Here is an 18,842-nt window from a genome sequence, read left to right as displayed (position 1 = left end):
GCTTGATCCACCACCGATCTGACGTCGCTCCGTCACAGGCATCCGCTTCACGCCGGAGGGCTACCTGACGTCCTGCAGCTTTGACTACACATCCGACAGTGCGGCCAACAAGGCGTTCATCTTGGTCTTCTTCACGGCCGCCTGGATCCTACCGTGCTGCGAGATCTGCCGCTGCTACTACAAGTGGGTGGACCGTGTGGAGGACGCGGATGGTGGCCCAGAGGTGGTTCGCCGGGCCTTGTGTCGAGAGGCCCCTGTCCAATTTCCGTCCCTGGAAACTTTTTCTGGTAGGCCTGTGCAAGGATGAGGTGCTGATAACTTTTGTTGATGCGTATGACGGAAATTTCTCTAACCCTTGTGCCTGCCGGGTATTGAGACCGATGGCTATCGACAGTGGACTGCCGTTGAAATGTTTGACAGCATTTGCAAAAGTGAGTAGGCACTTTGAACAATAATGATGTCAAGAAATAGATACAGTGACACTAATCGAGCCCAAAGGTATCTATTACAAGATATGGAAAAATTGATTTATAGGAGACGAGGATTTCATCGGAAAAATAGTGCACAGTCGTACTTAAATGAAGCAGTGTGAACTATTCGCTCGAGAGACTTGCGAATAACCAACAGGCCTTGATCATATATATTTTCTGTGATGTGTCCCTGTCGCCGGGCTCGCCTGGCGTGCCGGTTTCAGCCGGTTTCAGCCGGTTCTTGCCGGTGACAAATTGCAGGTGGACTGGCCACTGATCCCCCTCTCTCTGCGACGCGACACTGAACCAATCAGCCCGGCCACAGCAAGAGATATGGCAGCAATCAGCCGTCCGTCCGATATATGGCAGCAATTGGTCGGTGCTTTATTTGACGCGCGCAATGCGGGCCATTTCCGTGGTGTGAAGGGAGCAGCTTGGGGTGGGTTACACACCATTCAATCAGTCTGTCAGCTTGTCAGTTCCTGGTGGGGTGACAAAGGAGGTCCTGCTAGATCATTGGGACAAAGTGACGCTTTTCCAGCGATTGCATGCCTTAACATTCCTGCAGGTAAACTGCCACAAATTGCAGCAGTTCTGAACAAACCAGTCACTGCTTTCTTCTCGACACTTTCAGTCTAGATACGATTCCGATGAAATGATCTCAGCAGGGGCCTGAGTCGCGGGGCGCTGATCACGACCATAATGGTAATGTTTCGGTCTGAATAGGAAGACGGCAGAGCACACGTCTGGCACAGGCACGTCAAACAGAGGCCGTAGTGGGCCGGGTAATCCCCCCCCCCCGTACACCAACTGAATGGGCCAGTCCACGGATCGGGCAGCAAGTCGGGAAAATATGGGTATGAGCACGGGCACACATTTTACAACACTTATTTGAGATATTTGCAAGCTACCAGCACCACTAGATTCCTTAAGTTTTCTTTATGTAAATTATATACAGTCAAATCATAATGAACACTCAGGCCGACAGACCGTAACGCAAAGAAAGCCTCAGTTTATGAAAAGATTCTCATTTCATGCCCACTTCCAGCTATCCATGTCGAGTGACATTCCAGTCATGTACCGAAAATGTAAAGCAAGCTGGCAGCATGATAGCTGGAGCTATAAATCCCAAAATAGGCAGCATCGAGATAAATCATTTTGTTCATAAAAGCTGGCTTTTCGACCTCACCCCACTGCTGGCACGTCATGTCAGTTACTTTAGCAATTTGTAATTGCCAAAGCGCATTGGCCAGAGTACCAAAGAAGCAGTGCAGAATCTACGAAACTGGAGCATGGAGCAGGCGTTTGTTTGCACCATGCAATTAAGTGCGCAAAAACATCTCCAACATGTCTGTTATTTTAATTTCCGCCAATGGACTCAGAAAACACGGATTCATACCAGACATTGAATCCTATGGGCAATATTACACAGGAATCCTTTGTCAGCTAGAGCCAAGTGCGCAAAATTGGATATTTTGTGATGTTTTGCAGCCAGAGAGCGGATTGAGGAAAGAAGACAAGTCAAGGATGGAATAGAATGGAACGGCCTTCCACAAAGATGGAAAGACCTACACGCAATCTCACAAACCAAAGGATTCTGCGATTGATGGGCGCATGAATAGCCAGCCAAGAGAGAGTGGAGGGTGGAGAGATTGGAGAGCGGGGTGGGGGCATTAGGTGGCAATGGATATTGGACGGCTTCGTCTGCCCAATATGTCCGGTCTGTCATAGCTCACCTTAGGATTAACGAGTGAACTGGGAGTAATGGAGAAGAACTTCCATTTTAGATGTGTCAGATCATGGCGGCAACAGTGCAAATGCAATTTCGCAAAGGTGTGAACCAAAACCACTGACGGATTTGATGGAGGTCTGCTCTAAAGATGCAACAACTTTCCAAGAACCTGGCTCCGGCAGGGACAAGCCAAGCAGCACCAGTGTGGCTGCTTATATAAAACCAGCAAAGATCGTAAAGATCCCAAAGATCGTACAAGCGCCGGACCAGGCGCCGGCTCCGTCAGCATCTCTCATTATATTCAATGCAGGCCGACTGGCCTTCTTGCACGAACAAAATACCTTCATTATGTCAGCCGGGGCGGCGCGCTGCAGCGCCACCTGAAGCAAATATGACCGTCAGTTGTGGCCGAGCATGGCCGGCAAACATGGCCGAAGTACCACATCTCGGGTCTGCCCTTGCAAGATAGCGGCACTCCGCGAATATACCAAGGGCCGGATATGAAAACGCCTGGCGATTACCTCCAAGCAAGTTCTTTGGCATGCTTTAGAAAACACGCTGAGCTACGCTGTGTGTTCTCACCTACGCTGTGTGTTCTCACGCAACACGGACCGAAGGTATAACCAAATGCTTCTCAGAGTGGGATAAGTGGCATCGTTGTTGGAAGTCAAGCACGGTTGGCTACACTTAACCGATTACAGGAAATGTTTTTCATCTGAAGGTATTACAGCAAACGTCAGATATGATGAAACAAGCTCGGTTATAACTATAAGCGCACTTTTTAATTGGAAAAGACTACTATTTATACATATATATATATATATATATATATATATATATATATATATATGTTGCTCTAGAAATTATATATTTGGGTAATATATGTCATTACGTTATGGTTTGATGACGTCATCGCGCCTCGCCCAGCATTGATTGCGAGCCAATTATCGTCTGCTATACCTGGAGATGGCGCTCACGAACGCCAGATAGAAACGCCTCAGCAATAATATTTTTATTGGTATTGATCGCCGCATGGCTTTTGAAACGGCAGGATTTGAGTGACATCATTATGACGTCATGAATGTCAGCTTGACTTTGAAATACTCTCCGATATACTTTTCCTCATTTTCGCGGGTATGTAGCTCAGAAACTAGAGGGGATTAATTCTTAAAAGGGCGGAATTATGAACAGCATCGAAGGATCTTCAAGATGATCAGTTCAGTTCAAAACTCTATACAAACATGAAACACTCCTTTTAATCGGACTTATTGCCAACCGGGTACATTTTTCTATTTGGCGCATTTGGTATAACACCTTCTGGGAAGAACGGCACGGGGGCTTGAGGGCAGTGAAACAACTGAAAGCAGGGAGACAGAGCAGGTCGATATACCCCGTGTGGGCAGTGTGGTCAGGACCCGTGTAGCTTTTGCGAAATCGGGCAACTCTTTGTAAAAGCGTAAAAGCGCCCTATAGGGCGTCATCACCGCACCCCTGCGCATGACCCGGGGACTGAACAGTCCTCTGCGCGGGCCGCTGCCGGCACCCATCGCTGGTGTGCCGGGCCCGCTGTCGGGACTGAGCTGACGACCAAGCCGGCCCCCCGAGCTCGTCGGCGGACAGACGGAAATGACGCATCGCCTCGGCGTTCGTTAGGCCGGGCGGAGCCGGCTGCAAAACATCCCCAGACGAATGGGCGGCAACAACAGAAACAGGCTGCTCTGAGCGCCGCGGGCATTGAGTGAAGGCAGTATGGGGATGCGCAACACAGCGAACCGCGTTGTGACGGGCTGCTGATTTTGTGGAGGAGGGCGACACAGTGGCGCGGTTTCAGAAGATGAGCGTCTGTGTGTGTGTGTGTGTGTGTGTGGGTGTGTGTGTGTGTGTGGGAGGGGGTTGAGTAGATAGAAATGGCGCAACCGAGCTCCGAAATACGCCAGCAAATGGGTTTATTTCCGACTTTAGTCCATTTTCTTCACAACGTTTTCTCCGGACGACCCAGTGACGTGGTTTTCAGAAATGAATGTGTGTGCGGGGCTGAGTAGTTCGAAATGGTGCGGCCTGACTCCAAAATACACCAGCAAATGGGTTTATCCCCATCTTCGGTCCATTCTCTCCGCAAAGTAAGGGAGGTTGAGCCCGAGTTGAGGGGGGCTGGACCTACCCCAACTGAATACGAAACTGCACTCCTGGCACGGCCATTGCTCCGCAGATGGAGGTGCAGTGAGCGAGACCACGCAGAACAAGCAGCGAGGGATGGCCGAAAGGTTCGGATGAATCAGCACTGCTGCCGCCTCTGAAAGAAGCCAAATTCGCCGCTGTTCTGGAAAATCATAAATTAACAAGCATGATGGAAAAGCCGTTGACGAAGGTCCACACAGCAAGCAGCTGGAAGTGGCATTTGGTCTTAAATGTGTGCGATGGTGATGTAGTATTAGCAGGCTCATGCGAAGCGGTGTGACATCAATCTATCGATGCGCCGGAAATTGTGGTCCACTGCCCACCGCTGACCGCATTTTTCTGTCACTGTCTCCTATTCTGCGACAGGAAAATGATTTCTTTCACCCTGAAACTTGGTCTAAAGTGCCAAATCCTATGGCCGAGCATCGGCCCACTCATCGCTGTTAATGCCGCGCGTACAGCTCATGCGATCACCTGCGTGTACGCTGCTTTTTGGTAACGACTACGGTATCGCAATCGCCACCCGCGAAAACATGGTGAGCCGATTGCTTCGCTCGCTGACCACCTTTCTTGAACCAAGAAAAATTGTCCTGTATTTTGAGACATTCCAAAAGTTTTCGAGTTAACAGCATAAGAATACATATTAACAGCATAAGAATACATATTAACAGCATAAGAATACATATTAACAGCATAAGAATACATATTAACAGCATAAGAATACATATTAACAGCATAAGAATACATATTAACAGCATAAGAATTAGCAGCAGCAGGCTAATAAACCAACAGCTGGATAGCTAATACGTGATGGGCGGGATACTTGCATGCTGAGTACTCTGCTCTGAGCGGCTCTGAGTTGCAGGCTGAGTACTCTGGTCTGAGCGACTCTGACATGCAGGCTGAGTACTCTGGTCTGAGCGACTCTGACATGCAGGCTGAGTACTCTGCTCTGAGTGATTCTGAGTTGCAGGCTGAGTACTCTGCTCTGAGCGACTCTGAGTTGCAGGCTGAGTACCCTGCTCTGAACGACTCTGAGTTTCAGGCTGAGTACTGTGCTCTGAGCGACTGTGAATTGATGAACGGAGAGCTTGATGGTTAGTATTTTCAAACTTCCGGCTGTCCACACTCCTGGCAGCATCTCCGAACTCCTTAACTCCCGGAACATGTCAGAAACTCCCGATCCGTATGTAATTTCAGCAGCAAGACGACACTAAACAGCGTAAATTTGCCGTATTACTTGCCACATATTTTTCCAATACACAGCAAGATAACCTTGCAACACACGATCCTGAACATTGTGGTAACCACGGACATGGGCTTTTAGAAGCGCGCCCTAGCTTTGGACATGGGCTTTTAGAAACGCGTCCATCGAAATTCCGCTCACGACACACGTTTGACGTGTGTCGTTTTTTTGACGTTTGACGTCCAATGAAAGGCAGCGGCCCAGCGGGCACCGACCCCTGATCGGACCCACTTGACTGCAGATAGCTCCTCTCAGCGAAATGTCGGCGGTACGGATTTCTACGACAGAGAAATGTCACGTGGTATTTGAGGGACAATAGAAGCTGCGACTGTTAAAGGAGCAGTGAAATGTGATTTGCCCGAGTTTAAGTATTCCGAGGTTCATTAGCGCATCGAGGCATGGGAATGACCAGCTAGTGAGTTTTGGTACACTTCACTGCCGCGATTTTAACGTTCAGTAGCATACGACGCTTTCGCAGTGATTTTGAAGATATCAGTTGAGAATTCACCTTTTGTAAAGTTACCAGTTGCTGCTGGCTTCATGTTAATAGCGCAATGAATTACGATGCGTAGTAAGGACCCACGGAGGTGTGTGATTGTTCCAAGGAGTAGCGGATGTGTGCCCATATCATGCTACCTCGCCCCATCTCACTTCATCTACCCATCCCATGGGAACCGAATCGCTCCGGAGCCTCTGCGCTAGGCGGGGAGAGATCAAGCTCTTCCCATAAATGTGTCTGTGCTGCCGCGCACAATCGATCTCTTACTATCTGTTGAGTAACTGTATCCGTGCTTATCCCCAAAAAGGCCACTAGAGGGGCCAATGTCAGCATCTAAGAAGAAATACTGCTCGGCTGTGGGTCGATAGGAGCCCGGGCCCGGTTCCCGACGCGACAAGGACGGGATCATCCGGGTGTACTGCACCTGGATTATACACTTACCTTGAGGGCATCTTACCTATACACTTACATTGATGAATACACGCACACACACACACACACACACACACACATATATATATATATATATATATATATATATATATATATATATATATATATATATATATATATATATATATATATATATACTAACTGTGAGATGTGAGATGAACTACCCATGAGCCTTATCCTGGGCACCGATCGGAGACCTCCGGGACCTGGTCCGGTTCCCCTGGTCCCGGACACCGACCGCAGGCCTCCGGGACCTGGTCCGCTCCCCTGGTCCCGGATGTCGGAGCCGCTGCCAGTGACCCCAGCTTCCCCGGTCAGCGTCAGGCAGCCAGCTCAGCTTCTCCAGCTCCTCCAGTACTCACCAGCTCGAGCAGCTCGCGCACGCAGGGTTCAGGGTTCAGGTCAGGGGTCGCTGCTCGGTGGAGCGTGACTTCAACGTCCAGGTTTTGCCAATGCATTTGTCACCACTTTTTCTTCCTTACTAGGGCCCCACCGCTTAGTATAGTTGAGCTGAGCTGGCACGCGTCACTGGGACTGCCGACTGGGACTCTAGGACTGCCAAACAGATAAAACCAATCTTCGTCTTCGGTTGGACTTTGTCTTCGATTTTTAATATCTAGATGCCCTTGGAAAACCAGATATAAATAATGTATTTTCCTTTTGATCCCAATATGGGTGTAAAAGTCTGGTGCCGGTCTCTCAGCCTTTGCTGTCACATTCGGCACGATTCTGCCACTTATGTCACTTTTATTCTCGCATAATCCAGCAATCACGTACACAGAAGTGCCACCTGCGAGGTCTTGTCATAGACATCTATGACATTGATTCTCGTAACTAAAAACTTTATTCCTAAAAGACTCGAGCGTGCGGCTAAGTGGTTGCGAAAATGGCAGGAGAGACGCACAATTCTAGCTTGTTGAGAGTAGGGCTGTGAAGCTGGAGGAGTGCCCCTGGTCGGAGTCCTAGCTGACCCTTCGCCTGATAACGGCTCTAAGCTATCTTTCCTCGCGCCTGTGGAGACGAGGATCAGTTCTGAAACGCATTGCTATTCTCATTCCCATGCCAGTGTCATTTACTACGGATTCCGCCACAAAGATGTAACTTCTGATAATCCATTCCGTACTTAAGGTCAATGTTGAGCCAGCAACGGCCAGATGCTGGCTGAGGGGGCGCCTAAAAAGGATGCGAACACTGGCCCCTAAGCGCCAGTACCGGTGCTGGGATGCTGTGTTCATTGGCGATGTACTGGCGTCGTGACGCCAGAGCAGTGCGCTCTAGGCCAGCGCAGAGCAGTGCGCTCTAGGCCAGCGCAGAGCAGTGCGCTCCGGGCCAGCGCAGAACAGTGCGCTCTAGGCCAGCTCAGAGCAGTGCACTCTAGGCCAGCGCAGAGCAGTGCGCTCCGGGCCAGCGCAGAACAGTGCGCTCTAGGCCAGCGCAGAGCAGTGCGCTCCGGGCCAGCCCAGAGCGGCTCACTCTGGGCCAGCGCAGAGCATCTGCGACAGTGGGCTTCCGGGGGCTGCCTGCAGTGGGTCGACGCCCCGGAGGCCGGCGCATCGCCAATAAGTGAACCGCCGCGGGGTCGGCGATGACTTTATGCGGGCTCAGCATCGTCAGCATTTGGCTGCGGTGCTTTGATGCCGCCCGGCGCCATTGGTCGTCCCCTTGGACCAGGCCCGCCAGCTGGTTTTGGAGCCGGCGATTTGAGAGAATTGTGCCCATAGAAAAACCGCTTTTGGGACAGTGATACAGGGTGGTGGCATGTTTTTGTGACTTGTTTAGTGTCTCTCTTGTTGCTTCGAATTTGTCCTTGTGTTGTGATAAATGTATAGCTTCATAGCACCCGGGTACCACAGTGACACATATAATATGGCACCATTTCAATACTTCCCTCGCGACCGAAGATAACGCGCAAAAATGGCGACATACAAAATGCCGGTATTCCTCACATGTGAGACCATATTTGTTCAAATGAGATGTTCGCACGCTCTGAAAATACAAACTGAATAAGCTGACTCATCTTCACCCGGCGACTTTCAGTACTGTCAAAGGTTTGACCCCTCCAGGACCTCTTGCCCAATCGGGTCCAGGTCATACGGAAATGCTTCTTTTCGCCGAGCCCGTCGAAATTCCAAGCATAGAATCGCGCAACCGCCCCGAACGGATGGAGCTGACAGCATACACCGAACGCTGTAAAAACATGGGCTTGAATGAAGATTGCTTGCTCGAGTATCACCCGACGCTGGTTTGGCCACCCCAGGCGGCCGCCTGGCGATTCAACCATCGAACTTTCCTCGTCTATATCACCACATAGCACTATGCACAGGGGTCCTCTACATTTGGAGGCTATCAGTTCACGCATGGCCCGCATTCTCCCCCCCCCCCCCACCCTCATTTCCCGACGCACGGGAGAAGTCGGCGTCGGCGTCGACGCCTCCCTCCGCCGATGCCGACGCTGTCGTCGCGCGTCTCCTCTGGCTTGACGCGTCGAGGGGAGGCTCAGCCCCCCCCCCCCTCTGCGCTAATGAGAGCACAGCAACAGTATCCGCCTCTGGGTATGTGTCGGCTGACCAGGCACGGCTGGGGGGCGGGGCTGAGGGGCTTCAGAGCCGCTCATCGGACGAAGGCGGCCACAGAAAATACACGTGTGACGACGAATATTTTACCCTACTGTCGCTGCGCCCATTTCCCCACTGATCTTGATTATTTGCTACCTGTTGCATGTGTGCGTTAAGTGCGACATTGATCAAGCAACAGTTCTTCTATGAGTGCTTTGGCTTTTCGTCTAGCACACAGCTCTTCCGCTCACAACGTTCTTAGTGAATATGGCACGTGACACGTGACATGTGACATGTGGCATGTGCCATGTGGCATGTGACATTACATGTGATATGTGACATTCGCCATGTGACATGTGACACGCGATATATGACACGTGATATGTGATGTGACAAGCAGCAGAAATAGGCAGATGTCCACTGACATGTGGACTGTTGTCACGTGTTGTGCCGAGGGCAACACAGCCAAATTTACTCCGAAGAAACCCTATAGACGTGGCTCGATCGCAACACTAATGTACCACTTTTCCAGTAGGGAGACAGTGTCGCTATTGAGACGAACGCCCTATTGCAGAATATTCCGTACGGTGCAGGGAACCACCTTCGAAAGAAGCATGGAGGAGAGAAAAGACTCAACATGGCGATGCTCCAACAACAGGAAGTGCAAGTCAGAGATCAGGTCAGCGCACAACAAAACAGTGTTTTGTTTTGATGTTTGTTTAAGTTTGTTTGTTTGATGTTTGTTAAAGTTTGACGGTCGTGCAACCAGAAACCAATGGCTGGGGCTTCCTGCAAATGTATAGCCTTACCAGGCAAAAAGGTGCTGCGGTGGTTCTCGTTTCGGGGCTGATCAAAATTCCACAAATACCTCCGCTGCTCTGTGCGGAATATAGACGAGCCATCACCCGGTTCGTTGCTCCGACAGTCCAGTCAGCCCACCAGCGATTCGCTCGTGTTGTTCAAGAGAAAACTCGGCAAACAACAGACCCGTTCCGGGCGATCGTCCACACTCGAGCCGCCGCCACAGGGTCAACTCGGTCACAGAGCCGCCGCCACAGGGTCAACTCGGTCATAGAGCCGCCGTCGCCGGGTCGGCTCGATCACAGAGCCGCCGCCACAGGGTCAACTCGGTCGCAGAGCCGCCGCCACAGGGTCAACTCGGTCGCAGAGCCGCCACCACAGGGTCAACTCGGTCACAGAGCCGCCGCCACAGGGTCAACTCGGTCGCAGAGCCGCCGCCACAGGGTCAGCTCGGTCACAGGGCCGCCGCCACAGGGTCAACTCGGTCACAGAGCCGCCGCCACAGGGTCAACTCGGTCGCAGAGCCGCCGCCACAGTGTCAGCTCGGTCATAGAGCCGCCGCCACAGGGACAGCTCGGTCACAGAGCCGCCGCCACAGGGTCGGCTCGGTCACAGAGCCGCTGCCACCGGGTCAGCTCGGTCACAGAGCCGACGCGGCACGTTATGTAATCAGGCCTGACCAGACTGACAGGTGCTTACCGTGCCGTACGTGACGCCGATATCCGTTTACTGGTCCGGTTTTGCGGTAGTAATTTTCAGGCCTGACTGATGCATGCTTGAAAATAATCTAGTTGCGGTATCCAAATGCCCGAAGGCACAGATGATAGCACTACGGACACAGAAACTTATTCGTAGACGACTCCAATGTAGTCAAAAGCGGCGCATACCAGATTTCATCAATTAAGGCATGTTTGATGAAATGTTAAGCTGCTCCCAGTTTTTGGAGCCGCGCTGCCAGTTCTGGTAAGAGACATGCAATCTCATTGGGCCGTGTGGGGGAGGGGGAGGAGGAGAGACCAGCACGCAACGCATATATAATTGGAATGAGGTGCGGTTGGTTTAGCACCGTAGAGAAAGGCCTCAACATCAGCTCAATGCACAAACTAAGTCATTTAGGATGTCCATCTTCACGATGCTAGTCTGATCGCATTTGTTTCGTATCTCCCCGGCAGGCTCTTCTCACTTAACGGGGCACTGGACGAGACTGAAGCACTATTTGTATGCCAATAGGCTGTGCGGAACAGAAGCCGGGCCAAGGCTCGCTGCAGTGTGTTATCCACTGGCCCATTTTATTGCCGCCTCGCACTCGACTGACCCAGTTTCTTGCGTGGTGATTCGGTAAAATCGGGCGCCTCCCGGCTTTGGCTCTGCCTTTGGGTTATCTCGCCAAAATGTAGCACAACTGTCGCTGGTGGTGGAAGGGGGGATAGGGGGCTGGGGAAGCGGTGAGAGACAGTGGGAGACGGTGAGAGGAAGTGGGAGACGGTGTGAAGAGGTGGGAGACGGCTGGAGTTAGTGCAGAGACTTGGAGACAGTGTGAGACGGTGTGAGCAGTCAAGAGAGAGAAAGAGAGAGAGGGGGGGAAACAGCTGTTGGGAAAACTGCGCAGTTTGTCGCACGCATCACAGTAGAACAGGCCCGGCTTCCCGCCTTTGATCAGGTTCTGGCTTGATTGAAGCTCATCTACTTAATGCAGACCAGCGCTCAACAGAGATGGCGGCTTATTGCCTTGCCAAGGTTCGCTTGAAAGCCTGTTCGGTTGATGACATGGCTTCAGAATTCAGGCTTTTGTGTCGGCTGGCTTAAGCGCCATATGCATTGAGCTGCGGCTTGATCATAACGATTCCGCTTGGAGGAATCGCTGTCACACAGAGCAGTGGCACAAACGGGCCTGTTGCCAGACCGCAGATTTCTCACATCGCACTGCTTTGAGTACTCCAGGATCTAGGGTTGGACAAAACCACTGAAGTTCTGCTTGCCTCTGATCCCAGTGGATTTGGTCAGCGTTTAGTGCGAAGCTTGGCTCCCTTTGAAGCGTTAAGTTTACCTTTGTTGTGTGTTGGGCATGCACTCTAGCAAGTTGTCGTAACTCTGCAATACGCTACAGTGAGTGTAAGTGCGCTTGATAAGGTGTTTCGACTTGACTGCTTGAAATCGACCGTGTTACACTTCCCATCCAATAAATGCTCCATAAAGATGCTGCATTTCTATCATCAGCACACGACATAAGGGAACTCAACATCCTGGAAGCGCTACGTGTTTACGACCACACACCAATACATATATGTATATATATATATATATATATATATATATATATATATATTATATATATATATATTCATATATATAATAGATAGGTATCGCGTGAGGAGTCTGGGGCATTGCCAGACTCCGTACTGGATTTTGATTATTTATGAGCAGTTTCAAGCAGCCGCTGTAGCTCTGTATACAAAGCACTCGAAAGAACAAGCAATTTTCGGATTCGGATACAAGCAAGAATGACCGACCACTTTCTGATATGCATCTGAATATTTTCCATCACTGTTCATGCATTTACACTGGTTAGTGTCTTTTCCTTAAAACCTGTCTGAAATGTACCATCTCATGAGTCAATCAGGAAGTTTATAAATGACATTTGATGTTCAAACTAAGTTCAACTATGAACTTCAAGTCTGAATGGTCCCTTTAGTTTTTCGAGCAGAGATTGGAGCTGAATCAGTCTAGCTAACAATCACAAAAAATGCTATCGATGGTAGCGTAAATGTTTTCAGAGCTGGTGGCCGCATAAATGAGCACATGCTCTTCCACCTGACACATGCTAGAATAGAACGCCCATGGAGGAGCCCATCACGGACCCATCTACCTGTAGGTAGAGGTCTACCTTCAGGGCCTCTGAACAGGGCCTCTGATGTGCACGCTCGCAGCATTCGTCTTTGACCGCTCAAGATCACCTAGGCGGGACAAGGACCTTCACGATGATAGACATACGCTAAAATTATATCCCTGGATTTTTTGCATGCGGACATTCGTGAATAACTTTCAAGAGTCAATGATGTTAAAGAACTAGCAGTTTTTTTTTTGGGGGGGGGGGGCCTTAAGCATATCCATTAGTTCTTCAGTAGTCCCATTGTGTGTTTCGATGGGAAAAATGGGCACATGGTGGTATCTGGACTCCTAGCTACCAGGCATATTTGAGTGGAACTTTGAGACATCGCGCGTCTGATGGGATCCCATCACATCCCCATCAAAACCCATCCTGATCCTGATGGATCCCTTCCTGAAGAGTTTTGACGCTCCCATAAAACTAGCTCGGACCGCGCTTTCCAACAACTTCCTGAAAATAACATTAACCTCGATATTTGCTACGCCAATCACTTTGCTAAGACAAGTTTTCAGAGAAGCAGTTGGGTCCCCATAAATCCATTTAAACTTATCTCCATGCTTGTTTATGCGTCTGTGGTATTTGTGCGTCGTGCATGTTTTATCCCTATGAAAAATGCATCTGTTTTGCCTACGCACTGTTTGCACGTCTCGACTTAGCTGCTAAAGAGCCTCCGCAATGAGGGCATGGTCGCAACAAATTATTTTCGAGTCTGACTGAGTCCAAATCACACCCATGATGCAAGAGCATGCTTGATGCCATTATGCTGCACTGCACTGAGGTGCGTCCACTAGGAGTTCGCGTTCTGTGCTAGAGTTGCGACTAAAACCATTGCGTAACCAGATAGTCCAGCACATCGATGCGGTCGTGCAAGCTCATTTCGACTAAGCATGGGGCATGCATTATGACCATTAGATCTCATGAGGTAGCCGCACCGGGCGGTGAGCTGTTGTTCCCATGGGGCCTCTTTGGGGGCGGACTCCACCCATCACGTGACTCTGACGGATCGGTGCGCTAACCATGCTGGACAGCCTGGTTTGGTGCTCCGCGCACCGGCGTTTGGTTTCGTTTGTTTTCGACGAGTTTAGGTGGATAGTTCATAGCCATAGTGTGTTTTTCGATTAATTTTTTACCGAGCATATTTATCAAAAACAAAAATATACGAATTGAAACAAAACATAGAGACATTTAGGAAGTTTTAAGCTTGTATAGGGAGCGTGCTAACTTCATCTTCATGCCATGGACCAAACAGCCAGTGAGAGGGGTGCGGGAGCCATGAAGGCGTAAACACGCCAGAGGAAGCAAAGACGGGACCTGAATGCATGTATGGATGCATATGATCAAACTTATCTACTGGTGGTGTTCACACTCCTGCTTTCTATGAATACTGATGAGCATTTTGGTACCAGTGTGCAATTAATTTGAGTCGTATCGCGTAAACTCATCAGCCACTCAGCTCTGTCGGATTTGGTGCAGCGATGCCACGCCCGCCTTTCTGTTCGACACAAAAAAGGTCATAAACAAACATCTCTTAGATTGCAAACGCCGGAGAAGACACGAAATGGTTACGGAGGAGAGTGTGAACGTGCCAATGTTGAGTGAGATCACGCGTGTCAAAAAAGCGAATAATAAGGGATGATGAAAATATGGATAATCAAACTAAAGGCCTCATTTTAACATTGCTGTTGCTTCAATGTGTTAATCACTCACACAAAGTTGAAAACGTGTCCGGTGACAATGGAGTTGAACTCCGTTAACAGCAGCCGGTTGAATCTGAGTCCATATTCCGTTAACAGCAGCCGGTTGAATCTGAGTCCATATTCCGTTAACAGCAGCCGGTTGAATCTGAGCCCATATTCCGTTCACAGCCGGTTGGATCTGATCCATATTCCGTTAACAGCAGCCGGTTGAATCTGAGTCCATATTCCGTTAACACAGCCGGTTGGATCTGAACCATATTCCGTTAACAGCAGCCGGTTGAATCTGAGTCCATATTCCGTTAACAACAGTCGGTTGGATCTGAACCCATGTTCCGTTAGCAGCAGCCGGTCGGATCTGAACCCACTTTCCGTTCACAACAGCCGGTTGGATCTGAACCCATATTCCGTTAACAGCAGCCGGTTGTATCTGAACCCATGTTCCCTTAACAGCAGCCGGTTGGATCTGAGTCCATGCGCTGAGCAGCTACCGGTTCCGATAGTGGATTTACCATTTATGGGACGGCCGTGGTATACATGTGTGTATACCTAAATACGTATTGTGAATGTCCCATCCACATTCAAACGAGCAAGTTTCCATGAACACAACAACGTAGGTGACTACTGTTAAATGAACGGAAAGGAAAGATGCATTGGATGTCACAGATCTGTATGCGCTATGTGTCAAGACGTAAAAGAGCAAACGTAACGTGTAACGTTTCTGCCCAGTTAGCCATCACCATGTTTGGCACAGCGCATACGGCGCGTCTGCCTGTTGGAACAAGACCTTAACCAGCGCGCAGTTTCGCAGGAGAGCTTGGAATGGTTTTGTCCGGGTTTGAGCATCCTGGTGTATCCCAAAACACCGTGATACCTCCGCTCTGGTCCATTTTATTCCGTCACTTGACAGAATTAAAATATGTGTCCTTAGTTTATTTTATTATTTCGATCACTCTTCATCAACATAGTGACTGTCGTGAGCTGTGCATGAAGCTGGGGGGGGGGGGGATACTAAAGTGCAGGTTAAGTGGCATGACCTCCTCCAACATACGACCGTACACCCCTGATCGCGATCGTCCAAAGTAGCCTTACCGTTCAAAGCCGGCTAAGCCGACCACAGCATGGAGAACGGCGCGATCATCGCGTCGACCTTAACGCGTATCTACATTGATCTACTCACACGGCCCGACGACCGCGGCAGGACACCGGCGGACGGCACGCTCCGGAGCACGCGGCGTGTCATGAGGTCATTACTCGCCGGACAGATCACATGGGAAGTCATTTCAATCATCGCGGCGTCAATCGCGCTAATGCCGCGCGCTTGTAAGCGCCGCGGTGGATGGTTATGTAAGATCCGGAACTGCACGTCAGAGGGCCACAGGTATCGGACGAGACGTCCGCTGGCTTCGTGTACGGGGGCTTGCGCTCGTGTTTGGTGTACGCCTGCAGTGCAGGTGATGCGTCTTGTTCCCCTGAGGTAGCCGTCGGCTTGATCGGATCGTAACTGGAACGTGAATCCCAAATGGCACGCACGGGTGTTGCCAAAACACGACCTAGTCCGCCTTGTAAAGTGGCGCATAATCCGGAATGTTTATAAAAGGCAAGTGTGTCACGTGATGGGTAAAGACACGCTCCCATTAGTGTCTATGCAGTGGCATTCACGTTTGCATAAACACGTGCGTGCGTTTCCATGGTGATCCTACGGTTAGCCTTGTTTTTTTTAAATACTTCGGGGTCCTTCTGTAGAAACGATCGGCACAGGACCTGGCCCAGTCACTCCAGCTCTATACTAGCTCTTTAACATTACGTTTATAGGCCTATACACCAGCTCTAGTCGCACGTTCACACAGATAAAACACATCCAGGCCGGATGGCGGCGAAAACCGCGGAACTTCTCCATACTCCGCCAGCTCTCCCGCAACCGCCTGACCTTCGGCCGCCTAACCGCCGTCTTGGTGGTCTGAGTGTGCAGAACTCTTCCGCATGGTCGGGCGCCACGTGGAGGACGATGACCATGGGTCGATATTGTCAGCCGATCAGGCGAAGGGTAGATCCCGTCGCTGCCGAGGACTGCGTAAAACGATCTGAAAGGCCAGCTCTTAGACCCCAGCTGCCACAAACGACCCGTCGCCGCGGGTGGATGACAGTCGCGGTGATCGCTGAAGATGATGTCACCATTTTGCTCGTTCGGATAACGAGGCGGGGTTTAACGCGGCAGGCGCTGATCAGCGTGTGGAGTTTGATCCAAGAAATCCATCCAGTTAAAAGGCTCGGAAAGTTTCATTAAATAGGAATTTAAATAGTCAGATAGGAACGGGGCAAATACCCATTGCTGGCTGCGCATGCGCAGTGGGTAGGCTGGGGTATTTTAGCTTTCGTGTCGCCCATGATTCATACCTTACCTCTAAACCAGGCACCGTTAAAAAACTTTTAAGGTCGTGAGTTGCCGTCCATGTTGTTTGTCACCAAATACATCACAGATGTGGCACTGTGTTAGAGCTCACACGTTTCTGTGGCCAAACTGTGAAAATCCCGTGGTTTTTCACCGTTGCTATATATTTCAGGGCGATGGTTTTTTTCGCATAAAGCATGCCGCTAAACCGCTGCTCTTAATTTTATCCAAGGCAACGCACGGCGCGGCACGCGGCTTATATCTTCAACGATCAATGAATGATTACATCACCGCCCGAACTCCTGCTTAATGAACTAGCTAAGTCATCAATCGCCGGAATCACTCTGACAATCAATAGTTCGGTCTTTGGCCGCGTAATGGCGCCATCAGTCATCAACTGGCGGCCATCGCTGCTGCTGACTGACTAATCAGCTGAAGATCGCCGCTGCTGCTGACTGACTAACCAGCTGACGGCCATCGCTGCGGCTGACTAATCAGCTGACAACCATTGCTGCTGCTGACTGACCAGCTGACGTCATGCTCTGTTTCAGGCTGGCCCGGGTAATCGGCAGCGTAGTGCTGCTCTGGTTCCTCTCCTGGTCTCCCTACGCGGCCGTCGCTCTGATGGGCGTGTTCGGCCAGCAGAGATACATCACGCCGCTCATCACCATGATACCAGGTGCGATACATGATACCGGGTGCGACCATGATACCAGGTGCGACACATGATACCAGGTGCGACCATGATACCGGGTGCGACACATGATATCAAATGTGACCATGATACCAGAAGCGACACATGATACCAGGTGCGACACATGATACCAGGTGCGACACATGATGCCAGGTGCGACACATGATGCCAGGTGCGACGCGTAATACCAGGTGCGACGCATAATACCAGGTGTGACACATAATACCAGGTGCGACACATGATATCAGGCAGGACGTACGAATCGCGACGAGGTTGGGTATGAGCTCTTTGCCAGGCCTGGCCTTCGCGGTAGACGCAATTAGCGGGACCTCACGGCGGCGCGGTGCTGTTATTCGTAATGGAGAGACGTGCTATCATCTGCAGTGACGCATACCTAAGAACAGGGACCTCTTACCGCTTGAAAGGCTTGAAAAGACGTTTGATTATTTCGGGTGTTTCTTTTCATGCGACGCCCATTATGGGATGGCTCCAGAATGACCCTCGTCTCCGATCATTGTCGCTCATGCGGGAAAGTATTCGCAACATCCCACCGATAGACACCCAACTTCAGCTTTGTAGAAATCCGATCTACCGATGTCTAACACTAGCTGGCATCTAAGCCATGACTCCAGGACCAGACAATTCTAACCATGTTTCAGCGCATGCGCAGCATTGGTATACGCTGACTATCTGCACGTTCACTGTCTGAATGCTGACTGTCTGAGTGCCGGCTGTCTGCACTGAATGCCAATGTAGTGTGCAGGTTGTTCGGTGCGGCTGCGAGGATCGTTGCACACACAGGAGAGCCGTTCTATTGATCTGTCTCCTCGTTAATGCAAGCAAACAAGGCGACAACATAGACATATAGGAGTATCTCGGCCACAACCCCTTGCCGAAAGAGTACATGAAGCTGTAGCGAGCTCCGACCTAGGAGGTTGTAACATCAATAAACGTTAACTGATTGTAAAGTTAGCTTAGAGCTCTGAGATTTTCAGAATCTGCGTGGCGAGAGGAAGGCAAACGTAGCATTTTGTCCTCATCGGGCCACTGAACGTCGTGCAACGTCAGCAAGCGTGTTCCAAAACGCTTCAAGCTGCTTCATGGCTAATTCATAGCGTTTCGACCCGCGCCATAGCCGCTCCATTACCTGATGTGATTTGCTGCAAGTGACTCAACGACATGATATCTCTTTTTCTTTCAAGCCTCGCGACAGTGTCGGGTTTCGATCCATGCCGTTAAAT

The 18,842-nt window shown here is 50.3% G+C and overlaps 1 protein-coding gene across 1 annotated transcript in view; it reads left to right on the top strand.

Annotated features, from left to right (window-relative positions):
- LOC119093396 (opsin-2-like) overlaps window positions 1-18,842 on the top strand; it is a 39,678-nt gene that overhangs the window by 16,789 nt on the left and 4,047 nt on the right. The window contains exons 5-8 of the mRNA XM_037216355.1: window positions 39-226; window positions 5,246-5,430; window positions 9,708-9,812; window positions 17,459-17,586. Coding sequence (XP_037072250.1) covers window positions 39-226; window positions 5,246-5,430; window positions 9,708-9,812; window positions 17,459-17,586 — 606 coding nt within the window. The remainder of the gene's footprint in view (window positions 1-38; window positions 227-5,245; window positions 5,431-9,707; window positions 9,813-17,458; window positions 17,587-18,842) is intronic.

Source organism: Pollicipes pollicipes, unplaced genomic scaffold, assembly GCF_011947565.3.
Source record: "Pollicipes pollicipes isolate AB1234 unplaced genomic scaffold, Ppol_2.1 Scaffold_1600;HRSCAF=1878_pilon_pilon_pilon, whole genome shotgun sequence".
NCBI lineage: Eukaryota > Metazoa > Arthropoda > Thecostraca > Pollicipedomorpha > Pollicipedidae > Pollicipes > Pollicipes pollicipes.
This window is presented reverse-complemented; position numbering and strand designations above follow the sequence as displayed.